The following is a 17,896-nucleotide window of genomic DNA, read 5'->3' on the forward strand; positions in this document are numbered from 1 at the left end:
GCATATGTTTAGGTTGTAAATAGAATCCATGTGTAGACAACCAAAAGAATGATGAGATCACCTATATATAATACATTCTTCTCATATCAGCTAAGAGGTTAGCAGGGTAGTATATTAGGTTGTTTTGACCTATATATAATAGGTCTTTTAGTTTTCTTAGTCTATGTTGCATGGATCCAATTGAATTCCCCATGTTCGTCATAATTAATATAAAATATGACGAACCACATACTCATATTTATACTGTATAGTAGGGTCATAAAGAATGTATAAAGACTTGATGTTACATAGTTTTCTTATAAAACCAGAATCCTCTTTGCAACCATGTTTCTTTCTATGCTTCGGCGAATAATAGTCACATCATCATTTCGATCATGTTACTAGAACAAACCAATCAACTACCAATGGTTTTGACTTTTGAATCAACTCATACCACATCAATAGGAAAGTGCATTTGGTAACAAACTAAATTAGAGAGGCATTGTAGTGGATTTTCTTCTGGTAATTGATGAACTTTTTATCTGTTATGAAGATAGTTATTGATGCATATCTCACTGATCAAACTAGGTTAAAATAGAAAGAATAATAACTTGTTGGACTTAAATGGGATCATTTTCACAAGGCAAAAGAGTAGTGGATTCAAATAGCTAGACTTCCAATCACTTCCGAGTTTCAATCTTCAATCATCATTAAATAAAATCCAAATTGTACATTATGTACCCAAAAATGCATATATATGCTATTCATATAAACAATATTCCAACCTGCAGCAATGCTTATTAGTATTACAATTAAATCCCAATGAATTTAACTTCCTACCTAGAAAAGTGATCAATGAAATGATCACTACCAACAACTTGAAATATGCAGAACTTCATCTGCTCTAAGCTGAACACCAAAATTGCAATTCAACTCACCAACTTTTTGCCGAAGACTGGTTTCTGTGTAACCATTAAGTACCATCTGGACATTCTGGGAACCATTTTAACCACATGAAGCTGACTGCCTAGGGAGAACTATGGGAAACTGGAAATGCATTTTCTCACCGAATATACATATTTTACACTCATTTCTGACACCGCTAATAAAGGCGGGAAGAAAGATCAGGAGGTGAATCGAGGATCAAAATGACCAGACATTCATTGTCTTTTTTTTATAAGAAATTTCATCATATGATCAGTTAATATGTCTTTACTTTAATACATCCCCTTGAAAACGGGATTTGTCCGGCAAATGCTAGCTCCATATTCCTCATATTCTGCCTTTGTATGACAAGCCTGCACATTTAGCAGAAATTTCAAACGAGCATTACCGAAGTAAAACTTGGCAGAAAGAAATACAAGTTCCCGTATGCTAGCTTTGCATTGAGAAAGGAGGATTTTATAGGAAGGAAACAGAAAATATGAACTCAAATGATATCACTAACAGAATGACCTTATCATAAGAAAAAACATAGGCATACAAAAAAGTTTGGTGTCATTTTTTTGTACGCAAATGTAGCAAACAATATTATATATTATGTTGCCATGTATAGAATTCTAAACTCGTTTAATCATATGGCGAAGTATACAAAATGTACATGGGTTATCAATGTCATATAAGAGGCAGAGAAAACCACATAAGTGAGATTGCCATGCAATGATGCAATCCATTCTCAAGTGCTTTCTCATGGACAAGAAATGATCTAAGATTATTTGCTAACAAATAAAAATATAATCCAATAAAATCCATACTATTCAAACAGTTTCAGATCAAATGCAGTCATGATTAAAAAAGAATGTTGTTTCATTTATTGACACAGTTCTTTTAAGTAAAAACTGAGTCAAAGAACAAGCATAACACAGTCACAGTACATGGAAATACAAGTTACTAGAATAGAAAAGTAGGGATTATGGGATGTGACTATGCAAGCATTGAGCCTCTTAAAAAAAGTCATCAGAATTTATACCGTAAAAAACTCAGGTGTTGATGCAAGCACTGAGCCTCCAAACCAAACTGCAAATCTCTGGATAGGATGGCTGAGCACATTGACCTCAACTGGTTGTGACTACACAAAAAAATGCCAGATCAAAGCAACAAGGTCAGGCTTTTCACATGCATGTCAGCATAACAACTTTGCCCATGCATGAGGGAGAAAGAAAGAGAATCAATTTAACTAAGGTTGGAAAGCATCTATTAATCTTACTTTTATCTCCCCATTTGCACGTGCTTCAGATGCAAGGGCACGTGCATCAACAATTTTCTTTATATCACGTTGCAACCTCCTATGAAAATCCTTGAACATGGTTGATCCTCCAGACAACACTATATTCTGAAATAAAAAGACAAAATAGGCAATGACATAAAGTTCATTCATAAAGATCATGTAAACTAGAGCGCGTGAGTTTTATTATAAAGGGAAACCTTGTATATGAGGCTCCCACCTAGTGGGGTATGGGGAAGGTATATGTAAAGTAAAGGGTTGAATTTTATTTTATGCCAGATATAACACTTATCACTAATGTGCTGCTGCATCCAGGCCAACAACAGAACAATCGCCATGCTTAACATTGGCGTTAGAAGCTCCTGAATTTTAAGGCAATGTAAAAGAGAAGAAAACAGAAGAAGAAAAGAGAGAGAATATGAGTGTGAGAGAAGAGAACTGAGAGTGGTAACTGTCACTCTTGTTTGTTATTGAAAATATTGAGTTAGTTATAGATGAGGGAAGCTCACCTCTATTTATAGAAGAGAACTGAGAGTGGTAAATGTCACTCTTCTCAACTAACTCACTAAACTTCACTAACATAACTACCCCTGAACTAATCAACATAAGAACAGAATAAATGCTACTACTCTAATAGGCAACTATGCACTCAAACTTTTTTAAGTTTACACATGTTAAATAGCAGATCATAAGATTCAGGCATTCAAAGAACGCACTCTTAGGACTTATTTTAACTTCACCTTATATAGTGCTCTTCTTGTGTCAATTGGCGCAGACTGAATACACTTGTCTATTACAACTGGCAAGGAGGTGGTAAAGTCATTGCTATATATCTCAGGATTAAAGAAAACCTGCAGAAATCATACGGAAAACATACAAGATATGTTAAATTCACCATCCGGTGGACATAATGAACCAAACTTATAGATAAGTTCCACATTTACAACAAGGCACTATAACATTTTCATAATTTCTTCAATAGTTAATGGAACATACTAAAAAAACTCTCAAACAATGGGTTGATCACCTTTTGTCGATACTAACTACTCTACTCCATCCATGCAAACATAGCCTAAGGACACAACTAGTTGTACCTCAAGAAGTACAAGACTCTTAGGATACTACTTGATTAGTTGATCCTAGGTTTAAATCACATCCACTCAGCACCTCACGGATTTTGTATATGTCATAGTAAGACAGAGGATATGAAGTGTAATTTTAACAAGCGGTAGACAAACCCTATTGTAAAAGTACAGATTGGGAATCATATCATACCACAAGTCACTAAATTTAGGTATTTTAGGTCATTCATACAAGACGATGAGGTAAATGATGGAGATGTGAATCATAGGATTCAAACAGGTTGGATGAAATGGTAGTGTGCTTCATGTCATATGGATAAAAAATGTATTAATCAAGCTTAAGAAAAAGTTTTACCACACGACTAGACTTGCAATGTTATATGAGATTAATGTTAAGCAGTAAAGTGTCAAAAAGAGAATAGACTTCATGTAGCAAAGATGAGAATGTTGTATTAGATGAGATGGATATACTAGATAAGATTAGAAATAAATGCATTATGGAAAGTATCTCCTATTGTACAAAAGATGGTATAATCGTGTTTTAGGTGGTTTGGACATGTGTCGAGATGATCAGTGGAAGCCCTTGCAAGGATAGTAGATCAAATGGATGGTAGCCCAATTCCTAGAGGAAGAGGAATGGCCAGAAACTATAGGCAAAACAATTAAGAAAGACTTAGAAATCAATGTTTTGTCAGTGAACATGATTTATAATAGAGCATTGTGGTATTGTTTGATCAATATAGTTGACCCTACCTAGTTGGATAAAAACTTGGTTGTTGTTTCATCCTCACCAGACTAGGTCATGAACCCTAGTTAGTATAACTCAATCAAGAAAAGGAACAAACATTGAACCCTACTTATTATAACTCAATAAAGAAAAGGAACAAACATTGAACCCTAATGACAAGGTAATCAGGGTAAGCCAAAAAATGTGATATCACCTTAATCTTTTCCCATATCCCCATATACTCCTCTCCAATGCAGGTAGGTATTTATACAACAACCAAGTCTTGGCAGGTAGGTATTTATAACTGGAACTAATTGAAATATATAATTAATTCATTAGTCATGAGATCGGTTTAGGTGTTCAGAATAAAAATGTCATTCCGTAAAAAGGTATTAAAAAGTAGATATCTATCAAATCGAGTGTCCTCTTAGCAGATTTAAACGCATATAACAGAAAATCTAGAAAGCCATGGAAGAAAGTCAAACCTCAGGGCCAAGAAATCGTTCATAGCCAATATCACAAGAATATGGTGCCCCTGTCTTTGGTTTAATGCCTCTCCATTGCTTTATATACTTAGCTGGTTCTTTGTCGTGCTTATTAAATTCCTAATATATGAGAGAAATTTAGCTATTGTTAGAAATTAAAATTATCAAGTCTAAAAGGTAACTCTACAACCCTAAATTACATCAAAGCAAACTAAAGCAGGGAGAAAGTTATGACCTTCAACACACTAATATTAGGTTTAAAGAAATGAAAGGCTTGTTAACTCTTCAAATGATTACATCAAAGCAACTCGTATTGAACTCAAACCTACCTTAACAATGTCAGAGCAGGTATAGCAATACATTTCCTTTACTTTCCGAGCCACTTCAAAAGAATCTTCTGGTGGTACATTCTCTCCTCTTTCCTACACGAAGCAATGTCAAAATGAGGCAGTTCATGATTCCGGATTATGAAAATGTAGATTGACAATTGGATGTGGATTATTACAATCTCGGCCAGTACAAAAAAATATAGGAAAATATATGATTATGTTTCATACTAATCATGAAATAAGTAAACTCGACTATACTTTATTAACAAATAAACATGTAAAGGCAGTAAAATTACCATAAAAACATCACACCACATCCATCCATGATTACCATTTATACATGATTGATTTTACCAGCGAGTCTAAATAGTAATTTGTGTGAACCTTCAACATTAGAAAGAATAGGTTCACAGTAATACAAAGTTGGGAACAGATACCAGGACAATAAACTTCTGACTTTATACCACAAAGATTGCCTACCCGCATAAGCTGCTGGACAAAAAGAGTAACATCTTTTCCAGCAATAGGAATTGATCTGATGCTACCTCCAATAACATAGCCATCTGCAACAGGTACAACATGAGTAGCCCCATCTCCAATATCCACTACAACTCCTGTCATCTCACACTAAGAAGAATTCTAAATTAGCCTAAAAGGAAAGTCTTCTTAAAAAGGAGATAAATATAATAAAAATGGAGTGACAAAATTTCTTAACAGCTCATGCAGTACCGTCGTCAAGTTTTTAAGTGAAATACTGAAAAACCGCTACCTACAGTTCCTATTTATCACCATGGTTCACATTTGGTTTCAAGTGAAAACATCCAAAAGCAATTAATTTCAAGGATGATAAAACATCTTATGCACTTTCTGTTTTGATAGCTAGCAAGGTTGTTGTAGACTTGTAGCGGGGGGCATAAGAGGTTTAGCCTATGAGTAAATAAGTATTCCCCTTCAAGATTAATAATCCAATTCCAATTTTATCAACATAACACACTATCTTTTTCATGACTACCAACCACCAACCTTAGATGTTGTATAGCCAGCTGCAAGAGCAAGCACAGAATTCACAGCAATGTAAAGTCCAGGCACATTAAAAGTTTCAAACATGATTTCGCCTGTATACTCGCGGCTCTCAGGTGCTGTCAACGGACTCTCGGTCAAGAGAAAATAGTGATCCTCTGGATCACACCTCAAGTAGTTAAATATGCACTGCTGCCAGAAACGCTCCATGGCATCCCAATTGTCAACCTGGCCATGGTGGACCGGGTAGCTTAGATTGTAAGTGCTGCTGGATCGAGACTTGGCAAGTGCCTCATCCCCAATGAAGAAATCAAGATCAGCCATAACACCAGCATTGTGCTGGGCAACCCAATTGGCCTTCGAAGAGGTTCTAGATTGATTCAAAAATGACTCATTAACTGCGACCACAGTTGGCTCAATAAAGCATGGTTCAACATTACCTGCAAACCCCATCTTCGTATACCTGCAAAAAAAAAAACAAATTTGAGAGATTCATTGTCATCCCAATTGAGTTAAATCAAAATTAGACACAATTCAGCCCAAAAAATAACGAAAAACAATAAGGGGCATTTCAACAAACACGTGCCGTGCGCCAATGAAACAAGGGAATAAAAAAACCCAGATGGGTATAACAGAAAGTGGGTTATGGAGTGAGGAAACGGGTACCCGGAACCATTGTCTATAACTATAGCTGGACGAGAAGTAGCGGGGTCCATGAGAAAAGTTGAACGGTGAAAATGGTGTGAGAAATGGATCCAATTGTGAAAGTGAAGGAGAGGATCATAGTCGTGAAGAAGGTGTAGGTGAGGGTGATGGTGACGCAGACTTGGATAGGAAGTGAAAGAAACGATTGAACAGAAAACGAGGAAGATGAAAGTGGTTGGTGAATGTTGCTGTTATACCCATTTCAAGTAGAAACAAGAAATAAACAGAAGAAGGAAGACAAAGATGCCATTGACATTAAACTTGGTCGTTGTATTATTGTGTGTATAAGATGCTTGACTTGCCGATTAATTAACCTCTCTATCAAACCAGGCTTCCAAATAATATGTATACCGACGAATATTGGTTCAAGTAGTATATGTTTGATTCCCTTTAGGTAAGAAGTGGTTCGAGTATTGTGGATGGAAAAAAATGGTCAGACACATGTGGGAAACAAAAAAATATTCAATCTGTATGATTCTCTTTCTCTCTAGTATAATAGAGTTAAGTTTTATTTCGATTTACATATTGATATTCATATACTTAATTATATATAATTTAATAGTGTAAAAACTGTTATATTATTAATGTACATATTTTTCTTATATTTGTTATCTCTTTATTGTTAGGCTAGTTTTTTAGTTTAATATTTGTATATACTATATATAATGTTGATAAAAATTAATCTTTTTTATATGTGTGATTGTCTTTCTCAATAAATGTCATTCTTAGAAAACAAATTCTTCATTTTTTTGTCATCTTCAGATTTAGCGGAGGCTTACAATTACAACATTAAAATAATGTTTTATTGGTAGAGTCACTTTTATTTATGAGTTAAGTGAAATGATTAATAATAAATGTGTATTAAATTCTAGTCTTTTATTTAAAAATATAGAGAGAAAAAAGATTTATTAAATGATACTATCATAGTTTTATATAGTATTATCATTTGATATTGAAAGAAGAAAAAATAGTGTAACAATTTTTATTTATTATTGTATTATCTACTATTTGTATTTAATTATTATTTATACTTAAATAAAAGTAATATACATAAATATTAGATTATGTATTGAATATATATAAATATTACATTATGTAGATATTGATATATTGGTCAATGAAAATTTAGACATGTACAACATTAAGAGACATTTACTAATATGGTTGTAATGTATTAAGGTTTCTTATATTTTGAAATGGGGAGACATCAACTTACTTAAAGAATAAGTTTTTTTAAATTTAATTTCCATCTTAGCTATTAATTATAGAAAAATTCAATGATTTAAATAAGTGAGTAGATATAAATCATTAGATGTCCATAAAATTAGTGACTACGATAAAGAATAAATTTAAAAAACTTACTATTAGAATAAGTGGATTAAAGAATATATATTTATGTAGTGTCTTTCCTATTCATTTGTAGTACTTTTTTGAAGAGTTGTTGATAATTAAAAATAAAATGTGAATGACGAACTGATAGTATATAAAATTCTTATACTAGTAGTCATTTTTCCCTCTCTTCATTAAACTATTTACTTTACATTCTTAACACTAGTTTTTTTTTTCCACAGGTATCCTCGCACTGGAGACAATCCTGTCCGAGCCGGGCACATCCACAGGTAAGTGGGGCTAACTCTCCCAACGGGCATTTTTTCCATCCACAAAACTCGAACCCGGGTTCTTGCTTAAGGGGAATCAAGCATGTACCACTTGAACCAACGCACGTTGGTTCTTAACACTAGTTTGAATCCTAACAATATCTATAAAATATTTAATGTTAATAACTTATTTATTTTTATGCACAAATTATATCTTATGGATTTCATGATATCGGTCATTCGATTTGGAGGACATCTCAATTATCTTTGAATTAAATGTAACTTCTAAAAAAATGAGGAAGATGGAAACATAATATTTGTTTCATTGAATTATTTATCTTATCTTAATTATTCTAATTTCTACAACTACAATTAAAAAATTATTTTTAGCAATGAAGATAATCAAAATAAGATTATGAAGTTAGATGGAAGATGATTTTTTGCCGACAAATAATGATTTATATTGAAGATAAAATAACATGATCTTTTACCTTTAATTCAATAAATTATGAATATAAGTCTTTAAAAGAACGAACAATGACACTTTAAATATACATTTTTCTTTAATATATTTAGTCGTTAATTAACATTATTTAATATTAATTTCTTATTTTCAAACTTTAAAACAAATATATATTTTTATTTTTATATTATTGTTACACAATTAATTTTAATTATAAATTATAATTAAATATTGTTGTTCCTTCTAAATTTTACATATGCATGAAAGCATTTGAGACTTCTAAATGTTATTCTTAACTTGGTTCCATGATTAAAAAAAGTTAACTTCTTTATCGGTTTGATTTTGTAGTGTAAGATCACTAAATTTTTAAAAAGATCAAAAAGTCAATAATTTAATTCTTGTAAGTGATATTTGATAAAATAAATAATTACACACTCCAAAAATAATTAATTCATTATCCAAAAGATGAAGATATCATGATAATATAAAAAAACATTAACAAAAATTGCAAAAAACGGTTGATACTTAGAATTTTACACCTAAGATTTTGCAGAATGAAAATCTGAAGGTTTGCAAAAACACGTAGGAAAGATTATATGAATTAGGAAGTGATTTTTTGCACCTGGGCCATGGAATACAGACATGAATATCAATTAGAAAAATAAAAGATAAACATTGTATTTTATTCCGTTCAAATATGTCTCAGTATATAATAACACAGTGTAATATCAATGTATTGACAATATGTCAGTACATTATTTATCATTTATTTAAATTTTTATAATTCCTTTTGCCCTTCTGGTTATTTTAATTTAACAAATAATTCAAGTTAAAATTATTGTTTAAAAAGTTATTCAAAACGAATTGTAATTTTTTAGCATAAAATTTTCTGTTTTAAATATGCACTTTGCATTTTTTTAAATTTAAGTTTGATTCATTACTGGTTTATTATTCAATATTTTCCTATAACCGAGACTAATTTTGCTGTGCTGCATTAGAAGTATAAGTAAAGTAATTACATTTACAAAAAATACGATTTTCACAAGTAAGTTTTTATAGCTGATTTAAAATGTGACATGAAAACTATAATTTTCTCTTATTTACTTAAATCACGCGATTTTTATATATCAATGGGAGCTCTCCTCTCTTTAGATACGTATTTCTGTATAAACTGTTAGTTAAATTCTATAAAAAAATTCAAATGACTCATGCATTGTCAAAAAATAACTTCACAATTTCCCCCCAATGTATCAACATATCATTTAATAAAATTGAAGTCTTCATAATATAAAACAATCACTTTTAATAATATATCATAAAATCAATTTTGACTACAATAATAACTATGATGTTAAAACATCTTTAAAAAAATATAAAATACAACAAAATTGTAATATACAACATTGACAACCAAATCAAAATTGAATTCATATAAAAAAAATTAAAATTAAATTCTTCCCATTAATTTCATAATGTAAATTTTATAACAACAATATTCAACTCAACGGTTTTAATATCGATAATAAATGAAACCCAAAGAAGAAAGTGAGTGAAAATAGATTTTCAATATTTTTTCCATCACTCATTATTTACATTCATATGAATCAATAATATATTTTGGTATAATTAAATACACCTCTAAGCTATGAATAATAAATTAATTTTTTTTGAAGCGTGTATCTATCCCTCTTAACCAATGTGGTTGATCTAAGACCCAGAAATATGATGTGTAATATATGTTAAAAATAAAATAATAAATATCATCTTATATAAAAGAATGAAAACCTTAAAATCAAAATTATATATTTACACTCCATATAAATTAATATAAAAGTTGTTGAATACTTCTCGCTTAGGACAAATTAATAGACAATGTTCATTTACACATCTCTTATTCAATTATACAACTTATTTTCATAATCTTCTAAAAACTCTCTTTCTACTATTATTGTGACAACAACTAAAATCATTGCAAACAAAATAGAATATAATAAAAACAATAAAATTACAAATTAAAATTCAGAGAGTGAATAGAAACATAGAAAACATAGAAAGATGAAAGCAATGAAATAATGTTTGAAGGCAATAAATAGAAATACTGAAATGAAAACAATGTTAGAAATAATAAAATTATGACACTGAAATAGAAATAGAGTTAATTAAGACAATGGAAAAATGAAATCACTAATAGAAACAATGAAACGTACCTAAAATAGAAATTCTCATGTTATTTATTGTTGTAGCTTCCAAAAGGCAAATCTTTAATGATATTTTGGTCTATATAGAGATATAATGATACCCATGTAACTAGACCAATATTTTTTAGTATGAATACAATAATATATCATTACTAAAATGTTTGAATAAAGATCATATGTCTTATGATTTTTTATCTCTATGTTTCGAATCAATTAAATTTCACGAAATAATATTAGAATATTAGTTTATATTTTTATAATTTTTCATATTAGATGAATAAAATTTTCTCATTAACTTGGGACACCAAGTGGTACATATTTTATTTTCCTATATTACTTATGCAATTATTTTATATTAAAAAGACCCATAATGAGGTGGCAGTTTGAAGCATTCTATTGTGGTCAAAGTGAAAGACCATGACCATAGCCGCAACTGAACCTTTAATTCTTAGTATTATTATATAAGCAAACTCCTTCTCTCTACCGCTACGGTTTTGGAACTTCTAAACCAAACCAAACCACTTTCTTTCTTCACCAATAGTACTTTCTATATTATTCTCTTCTCTACCCTCAACCTTGTAACAATTCCTCTTTGTTTTTCTACTACAAATCATCCATCACTGTGTTTCTATGAGCTGAAAATTCCTACTAGCATTTGATTTTTCTTCCTAGTTCCTACCCTTTGAACATTTCATATTTATATGTACCAAAGAATGAGTCAGAGAAACCAGGGTCAAGGGTCTTAGCTGAAGAGAGAGAAAATTGTAGATATAATATAACACCTACCATACTTATTTTTTCCTTCTTTCTCTTATTAACCTTATTAGATAGAGTTTGGAGTTTGGAACATATTTTTCTTGATGGGTTTTGATTAAAGTTTCTATCTTTATCATTTCCCTAGCTAGTTACTTTTATTGTAATTGTGTTGTTTATGTGTGAAATATGTCAGGTGAAGAAGAGGGTAAGGACTCTGCCGGTGGTGGTCACCGGAGAACATATTCCCGGTCAGTTTCATGGACTGATCGAGCTCCGGCGAGCCGAAAGCCGCATAACAAGCCAAGGTCATTGCTGGCATCACTTCAGCCCTTATCAATTAACAAAAACAGTGTTCAGGAGTGGCCAAGTGCTGGATCTGATGACCTTGGAGTTTGGCCACTTCCTCAGACTCCAAAAGGGTCAATCAGATCCACTGAATTGGGTTCTATGAATGAGTTTCAGTTCAAGAGAGATAAACTTGCATTCTATGACAAAGAGTGTTCTAGAATTGCTGACCATGTGTACCTTGGAAGTGACACAGTTGCAAAGAATCATGAGCTTTTGAGGCAGAATGGGATCACTCATGTTCTTAATTGTGTTGGTTTTGTTTGCCCTGAATATTTCAAGAGTGATTTTGTGTATAAAACTCTTTGGTTGAAGGATAGTCCGACCGAGGACATTACCAGTATTCTGTATGATGTTTTTGATTACTTTGAGGATGTTAGGGAACAACGTGGTCGTGTCCTTGTTCATTGCTGCCGAGGGGTTTCGAGATCAACGTCGTTGGTGATTGCATATATCATGTGGAGGGAGGGTCAGAGCTTTGAAGATGCTTTTCAGTATGTGAAAAATGCAAGAGGTGTTACCAATCCAAACATGGGTTTTGCTAGTCAACTCCTTCAGTGTCAGAAAAGGGTACATGCTATGCCTGCTAGTCCTAAATCTATTCTTAGAATGTATAGAATGGCTCCTCATTCACCTTATGACCCTCTTCATTTGGTTCCCAAAATGGTGAACCAGCCGTGTGCACAAGCACTTGATTCTCGTGGTGCTTTTATTATCCATGTTCCTTCTGCTGTATATGTATGGACTGGTAAGAATTGTAATTGTGTCATGTCTTGTAATGCAAAATCAGCAGCCGATCAGGTCATACGTTACGAGAGGGCCAGAGGTCCAGTTCTTATGATCCATGAAGATGAGGAGCCACCGGATTTTTGGATTGCTCTTTCCAATGAGCAATTGTTATCAGGTAATTGTGATAAAGCTGAGGTCAAGCAGGATACAACATTGGCTTCTTCTGCAAGAATGGAGATTGATGATGGAGTCCATAATTGGATTCGTCCAAGGAAAGTAGATGAATATGATTTGGATTTTGAGATTTTTCACAAGGCACTTGCTGGTGGTGTTGTTCCACCTTTTTCTGTATCTAATGATGAATCAGAGACTTGCCTTCCCACTAGAGAAAACAGTTGGGGAAGATTGAGGAGAAAGCTTGCTAGCGGTCTCATGAAAGGATTGTTCCCGTCCTGCAAAAACACAAACTCATCCAAAGCCGAATCGGGCTTGATCATGGAAGAAGAAAAACAACACTCTCTTGTCGATCCTTCATCACCATCATCAAACCATCCTTGTGGTTCACCGGATTCATTTGAGTGTTTTCCAGATAACAGCTCAGACAGGGCAAAAGATACACTTGAAGTCATGGACCACTTTGTTCCTAGTGTTGATTCATCGCTGCCACCATCTCCTGGAGGAATGTCCGATTCTTATGCTTTTTTTCTTAGCAATAGCCGAAAACTCAGTTCCAAGTCGCCGACATTTTCGCCTTCAAGTTCTGATTATGCTAGCTCATTTACATTTTCACCTTCATCAACAAACTGGTCTTCTCGGTTGCCATCACCTTCTAGCCTAGAATCAACCGAAGCCTTTTATGGTAAAGATGCATCTTTAGTAGATGGTTTCTTTTCACTTCAGAAAGAAGCCGTCTCTTCACCTTCAGAGGCATATTCGGCTAACCACTCATTGGGAAGAGCAGACTTCTATTTGCGGAGTAAAGGATCTTCACCCTCCATTGCAGAGCGCAGAGGGAGCAATCTGCCACCTCACATGGTGCTACCCTCGGTCAATGAATCACCCCGCGACCACAAGGCCTTGGTAAGGTCACAGTCGTTCTCCCTACCTGATTTGAATGATAATTTGAATAAGGATGTTAGCTCCAACCTCCGAACAATGTGATGAAGAAGACAGTGGAAAACCGCTAAAAAGAGATGCCGATATCATTGCAACAGCTGTTGAAAGTGAGGATCATCGCAGTGGATCACTGTAGCATAGTACTGTGTAATATAACAAGATGGTTATGCTTGAAATAGAAGAGATTATGAGAAAATTAACTTGTTGGCAATAGTTCAGTTTCTTCCTTTGTACCCTATAGTTGGAGCCCAAATGCTCTATTTTTGGAGCTGAATTTGATTATAGTTGTCTAAATTTTGCTGCATGCATGTTTGCAGGTGTACCATAGGCTTAGTAATAACTACACAGATAACATGCAGGCTGTGCATGATAGAATCTGAAGTACATAACAATGGTTAAACTTTATTGAATATAAGACTATATTCCTTTTCCTTTTTGTCTATTGTTCTTGTTCATAAGAGCCACTAGGCCTTATGAAAGATGCTGCTGTTTTAGCATGAAAAGGGTGCAAAAAGGTTAACATTTGTAGGAAAATCACATAGCAGATATCATAGCTGATATTGACTTTGTTAGGAGTGTTACCTCATCCTTTACAAGTTTACTGGTTTTATGTATACACTGATGGCATAAGTTTTTTACATTATCACTGCATCATCCACTGTTCATATTTAAGACTTTTAAATATAAGTAATACAAATGAATGATGCACTGATATTATATAGATATTAGCTTTTAGCATAGATAATCACATTTTTTAAGGAGTTTGATGAGAAGTTGTTCACCAATGCTACTTTTTAATTTGCTTTTGTTAGATCAACCAAAAACATGAATGAAAGAAACTAATTTGCTTAATCAAGTGTTTGGATATACACATAACACGTACACATAATTATATGGAAGATAGAACATAAATTTTATACACAAATTTAATATATTATTAAAGTTTTATAATTATAAGAAAGGTCAAACATTTTATTAACAACACTTTAAAATGAATCCAACATTCCTCCAAGCAAAGGTAATTGGAGAAATAAAACTAAATCAACCTTCGAATGTATGCACCATTTAATATTAGTTAAATTTATAAGTCCTAAGAGATAGAATCTTCTTCGGTCATGGATAGACAAGTACATGAAAAACAACATAAAAATAAAAGAATATAATACTTTTATCCTTTAAATATAATGATATAACAAGTCTACGGCCCATCAATATAAGTGTAAGCCTTGAAGTGGTGGTACTTTCAGACACATCCACCAAGGGTCTGAATTTGAATGAATGGAGCACATTGTAGTGTAGCATTGCCACCGGGGCAGATTCGTGACCCCATAAACGTAAACAATGTGCAACTCAGCGAAAAAAGACCACCATGATTCATAATTTTTAAGAGTAAGTTTAATTAGCTTTATTCTGCTTCTGTGTGAATATTGAATAATATAATATTGCTCTATGGAAAAACTTAGTTCACACATGATGAATAAAAATCTCAGTGTATAAATATATTTTTTTATGCGACAAATTGTCAAGTTAACAACAATAAGTATCCGACCTGCCGGATTCGAACCAGCGACCTAAGGATATCCATTTGGATGTCTCCAACTACAGTCCTCCGCTCTACCAACTGAGCTAAGGTCGGATGATGCAAGTTAAAGATGGATTTCATATTGTTGACTGATTTTCAAAAACTGGTTGAACTTATGAGCTGATTTAATTATTGTATTTAGTAGCTACATGTCAAAATTTGTTTAAAAGCTACTTTATAATGTTGTGGTGGATTACCTCTGATATAGAAAGAAATTTAAGGGTGGTTGCAGTGTTATTAAACTCGGATCGGTTAATGACTCGGTCAGGGTACTGGGTTAATGAATTACTGGTTACAGTGTTTTTATGTATAATGAGGAATGAATATACTAACTCATAATCTAACAGTTTTTTACACCATTATTGTATTATTTATTACTTATTTTCAAATAAATATAATTTAAATAAAGGGTGAATGATACATTAATTATATATAAAATGTAAATCTTTACAATGTTAATACTTAAATATACGCTCATGTATAAATGCTTGTTGAGTGTTTTAAAACAATAACAATAACAATTTTTTTTATTTATTGAAATGAACTCATGGACCATGGGTTGAGAGCAAAAGCCCAAAATGACAAGTCCATCACAACTAAACCCAAAAGAGAAGAATAATCACTAAGGACGAAACCGTCTTTTCATCTCTAAACAAGAACTAGGGTTCCAAAATCTCACATGTACATAATAAATTGAAGTGAAAAGTGCCGTCACTCCCACAAAGCTCTTCAATCCTTTGACTTTTCCAACACAGATCCACATTAAGCAATGGGAGTCTTCACATTCGTCCTCCGCCACTCCAACGGCGAATGGAAAGCCAAGCAACACTCCGGCGACATCGAAGCCTCCGCCGCCTCCACCTTCGCCATCCAACGGTCGCTTGTTAATGCCGTTCTCGCCGTTGATGCTTCCGGTGGCGTTCAGTCCTCTTTCTCCACCGTTTCACCTACCTCCGCTGTTTTCCAGGTACTATTCGTCTTTTTCCTTTCTCCATCGGATACTCGTTCGTTGTATTGTACAATTCTTTACATTTACCTTTTGATTTTATATTATATAATGGAAATATCGTAATATCAAGCTTAAATGTTTCTTAAGCTTATAATGACTTTATTTATCTGTTTTAGTTGAAGTTATTTTTGTGCTTTTTTGTTAACCATATGTTAATTTTATATCATGTATTGTAATCGTGTCATGTAATGTGTTGTGTGTGTTTTGTCATATCTGTGCTTCCTTGAATTTCGGGTTTCGGAATTCTATTTTTATTATTAATTTTCATTGAAATAATGTTTTGTTGCTCAAGTTTTTGCTTGCAAAATGCTTTGGTTAGATAATTTTCATAACTGTGTTGTTTCGGTTCTATGGATTATTGGAGTTTGGAATGTGATTGCTTGTTTAGTGTAGATTTTGGTTATGCTACTATTCATTGACAAACCTGAGAATTAGATAAGGTGTGATTAGTGTTTTGCTTTTATTTTTGGTGAGGATGAAGAGGGATCCCTTTGCACCATTTGAAACTGTTTTTTACTTGCACTTTCATTTGTTGATCATCTACGAATCTATCCAAGTTAAATCTAAGTTTCCTTATTAAGAAAAACAATATCAACCATTGAATGTGATTGTATATAAAAATAATAACTTGCAGCAGTGTGCATGGAATTTTGGTAACTAAAAAACAAAATTAACGGTTGAATGCTAAGAAAATTATCATTCTTGGATCTGTGGAAGTCTAATTTTTGCACATGCTGGTTGTATCGTTATATGCTTAGATGATGGTAGCCTTTTTCAGCATTGGTGGTTTAATCATTGAATTCAAGCTCTACGTGGATAACTGATCTGATTATTGTATTGTTGATTGTTTTGTTCAGGTTATTGTGGGTGGTGCTGCAATTGTTGGTGGTGGTGTTGCTGCTGCTCCAGCAGGTGCTGCCCCTGCTGCTGAGGCTGCAGCTCCTGCCAAGAAAGAAGAAAAGGTCGAGGAAGAAGAGGATGAAGAAGAGTTTGGATTGTCACTTTTCGATTAAGGTTTTGCAGTTCACTTTAGTTTTGATGAAAAAGTCTTTAGTCTTTAATTCTATAATTTGTAATTTTGTATTTGGTTTGCACAAGATAATGGTACCCTTTGTCAGATAGATTTTTGTGCTTCTGTCTCAATGGTTTTATATCATGTCATTTTTATCACTTCTCAATTGAACCTATGCCCAGATACCTTCCGGGGTAGTATCATTTATTTATTTACTAAAATTGTGTTTTTAAATATGCCTCCCACATTTTTTCTGATTTTATAATAATGACAAATATTGACAATGAAGCAATGACTCTTCAAAAATCAATGTTATTAAACTTGTACCGGTCATTGACTCGGTCAGGTTATTGGGTAAATGGATCACTGGTCTAACCGGTGAGTCATTGATTGAACCTGTTAACTCGGGTTTTCAAGTTTTCAGTAATAAATTCCTATTAGTATTAAGAGCTAACATTATATTATAAAAAATACATGTCACACGAGTAACTTTTGCTAAATAAGTAAGTATCAAACATTTTAATGTCAATAGTAAAA

General features: G+C 32.9%; 3 protein-coding genes and 1 non-coding gene across 4 annotated transcripts; 2 read left to right on the plus strand and 2 right to left on the minus strand.

The window, feature by feature from the left end:
* On the minus strand, positions 669-6,853 carry LOC109361083 (actin-related protein 3). The gene is made up of 9 exons (XM_019606405.1): positions 6,513-6,853; positions 5,850-6,309; positions 5,307-5,453; positions 4,827-4,919; positions 4,498-4,617; positions 2,944-3,054; positions 2,186-2,311; positions 1,949-2,047; positions 669-1,277 (listed from the first exon to the last, which is right to left on the minus strand). The coding sequence occupies exons 1-9, from the start codon at positions 6,560-6,562 to the stop codon at positions 1,197-1,199; spliced, it is 1,287 nt and encodes a 428-aa protein (XP_019461950.1). The 5' UTR covers positions 6,563-6,853; the 3' UTR covers positions 669-1,196.
* Positions 11,290-14,187, plus strand: LOC109361093 (protein-tyrosine-phosphatase MKP1-like). The gene has a single exon (XM_019606415.1). It carries the CDS (start codon positions 11,753-11,755, stop codon positions 13,799-13,801), a length of 2,049 nt encoding a protein of 682 aa, XP_019461960.1. The 5' UTR covers positions 11,290-11,752; the 3' UTR covers positions 13,802-14,187.
* TRNAY-GUA lies at positions 15,300-15,392 on the minus strand. Its single transcript has 2 exons — positions 15,356-15,392; positions 15,300-15,335 (listed from the first exon to the last, which is right to left on the minus strand). It is a non-coding gene; the product is annotated as a tRNA-Tyr (tRNA).
* On the plus strand, positions 15,997-17,520 carry LOC109361103 (60S acidic ribosomal protein P3-2-like). Its single transcript, XM_019606426.1, has 2 exons — positions 15,997-16,305; positions 17,205-17,520. Exons 1-2 carry the CDS (start codon positions 16,108-16,110, stop codon positions 17,358-17,360), a joined length of 354 nt encoding a protein of 117 aa, XP_019461971.1. The 5' UTR covers positions 15,997-16,107; the 3' UTR covers positions 17,361-17,520.

The sequence above is a fragment of the Lupinus angustifolius genome, chromosome LG01 (assembly GCF_001865875.1).
Source record: "Lupinus angustifolius cultivar Tanjil chromosome LG01, LupAngTanjil_v1.0, whole genome shotgun sequence".
NCBI lineage: Eukaryota > Viridiplantae > Streptophyta > Magnoliopsida > Fabales > Fabaceae > Lupinus > Lupinus angustifolius.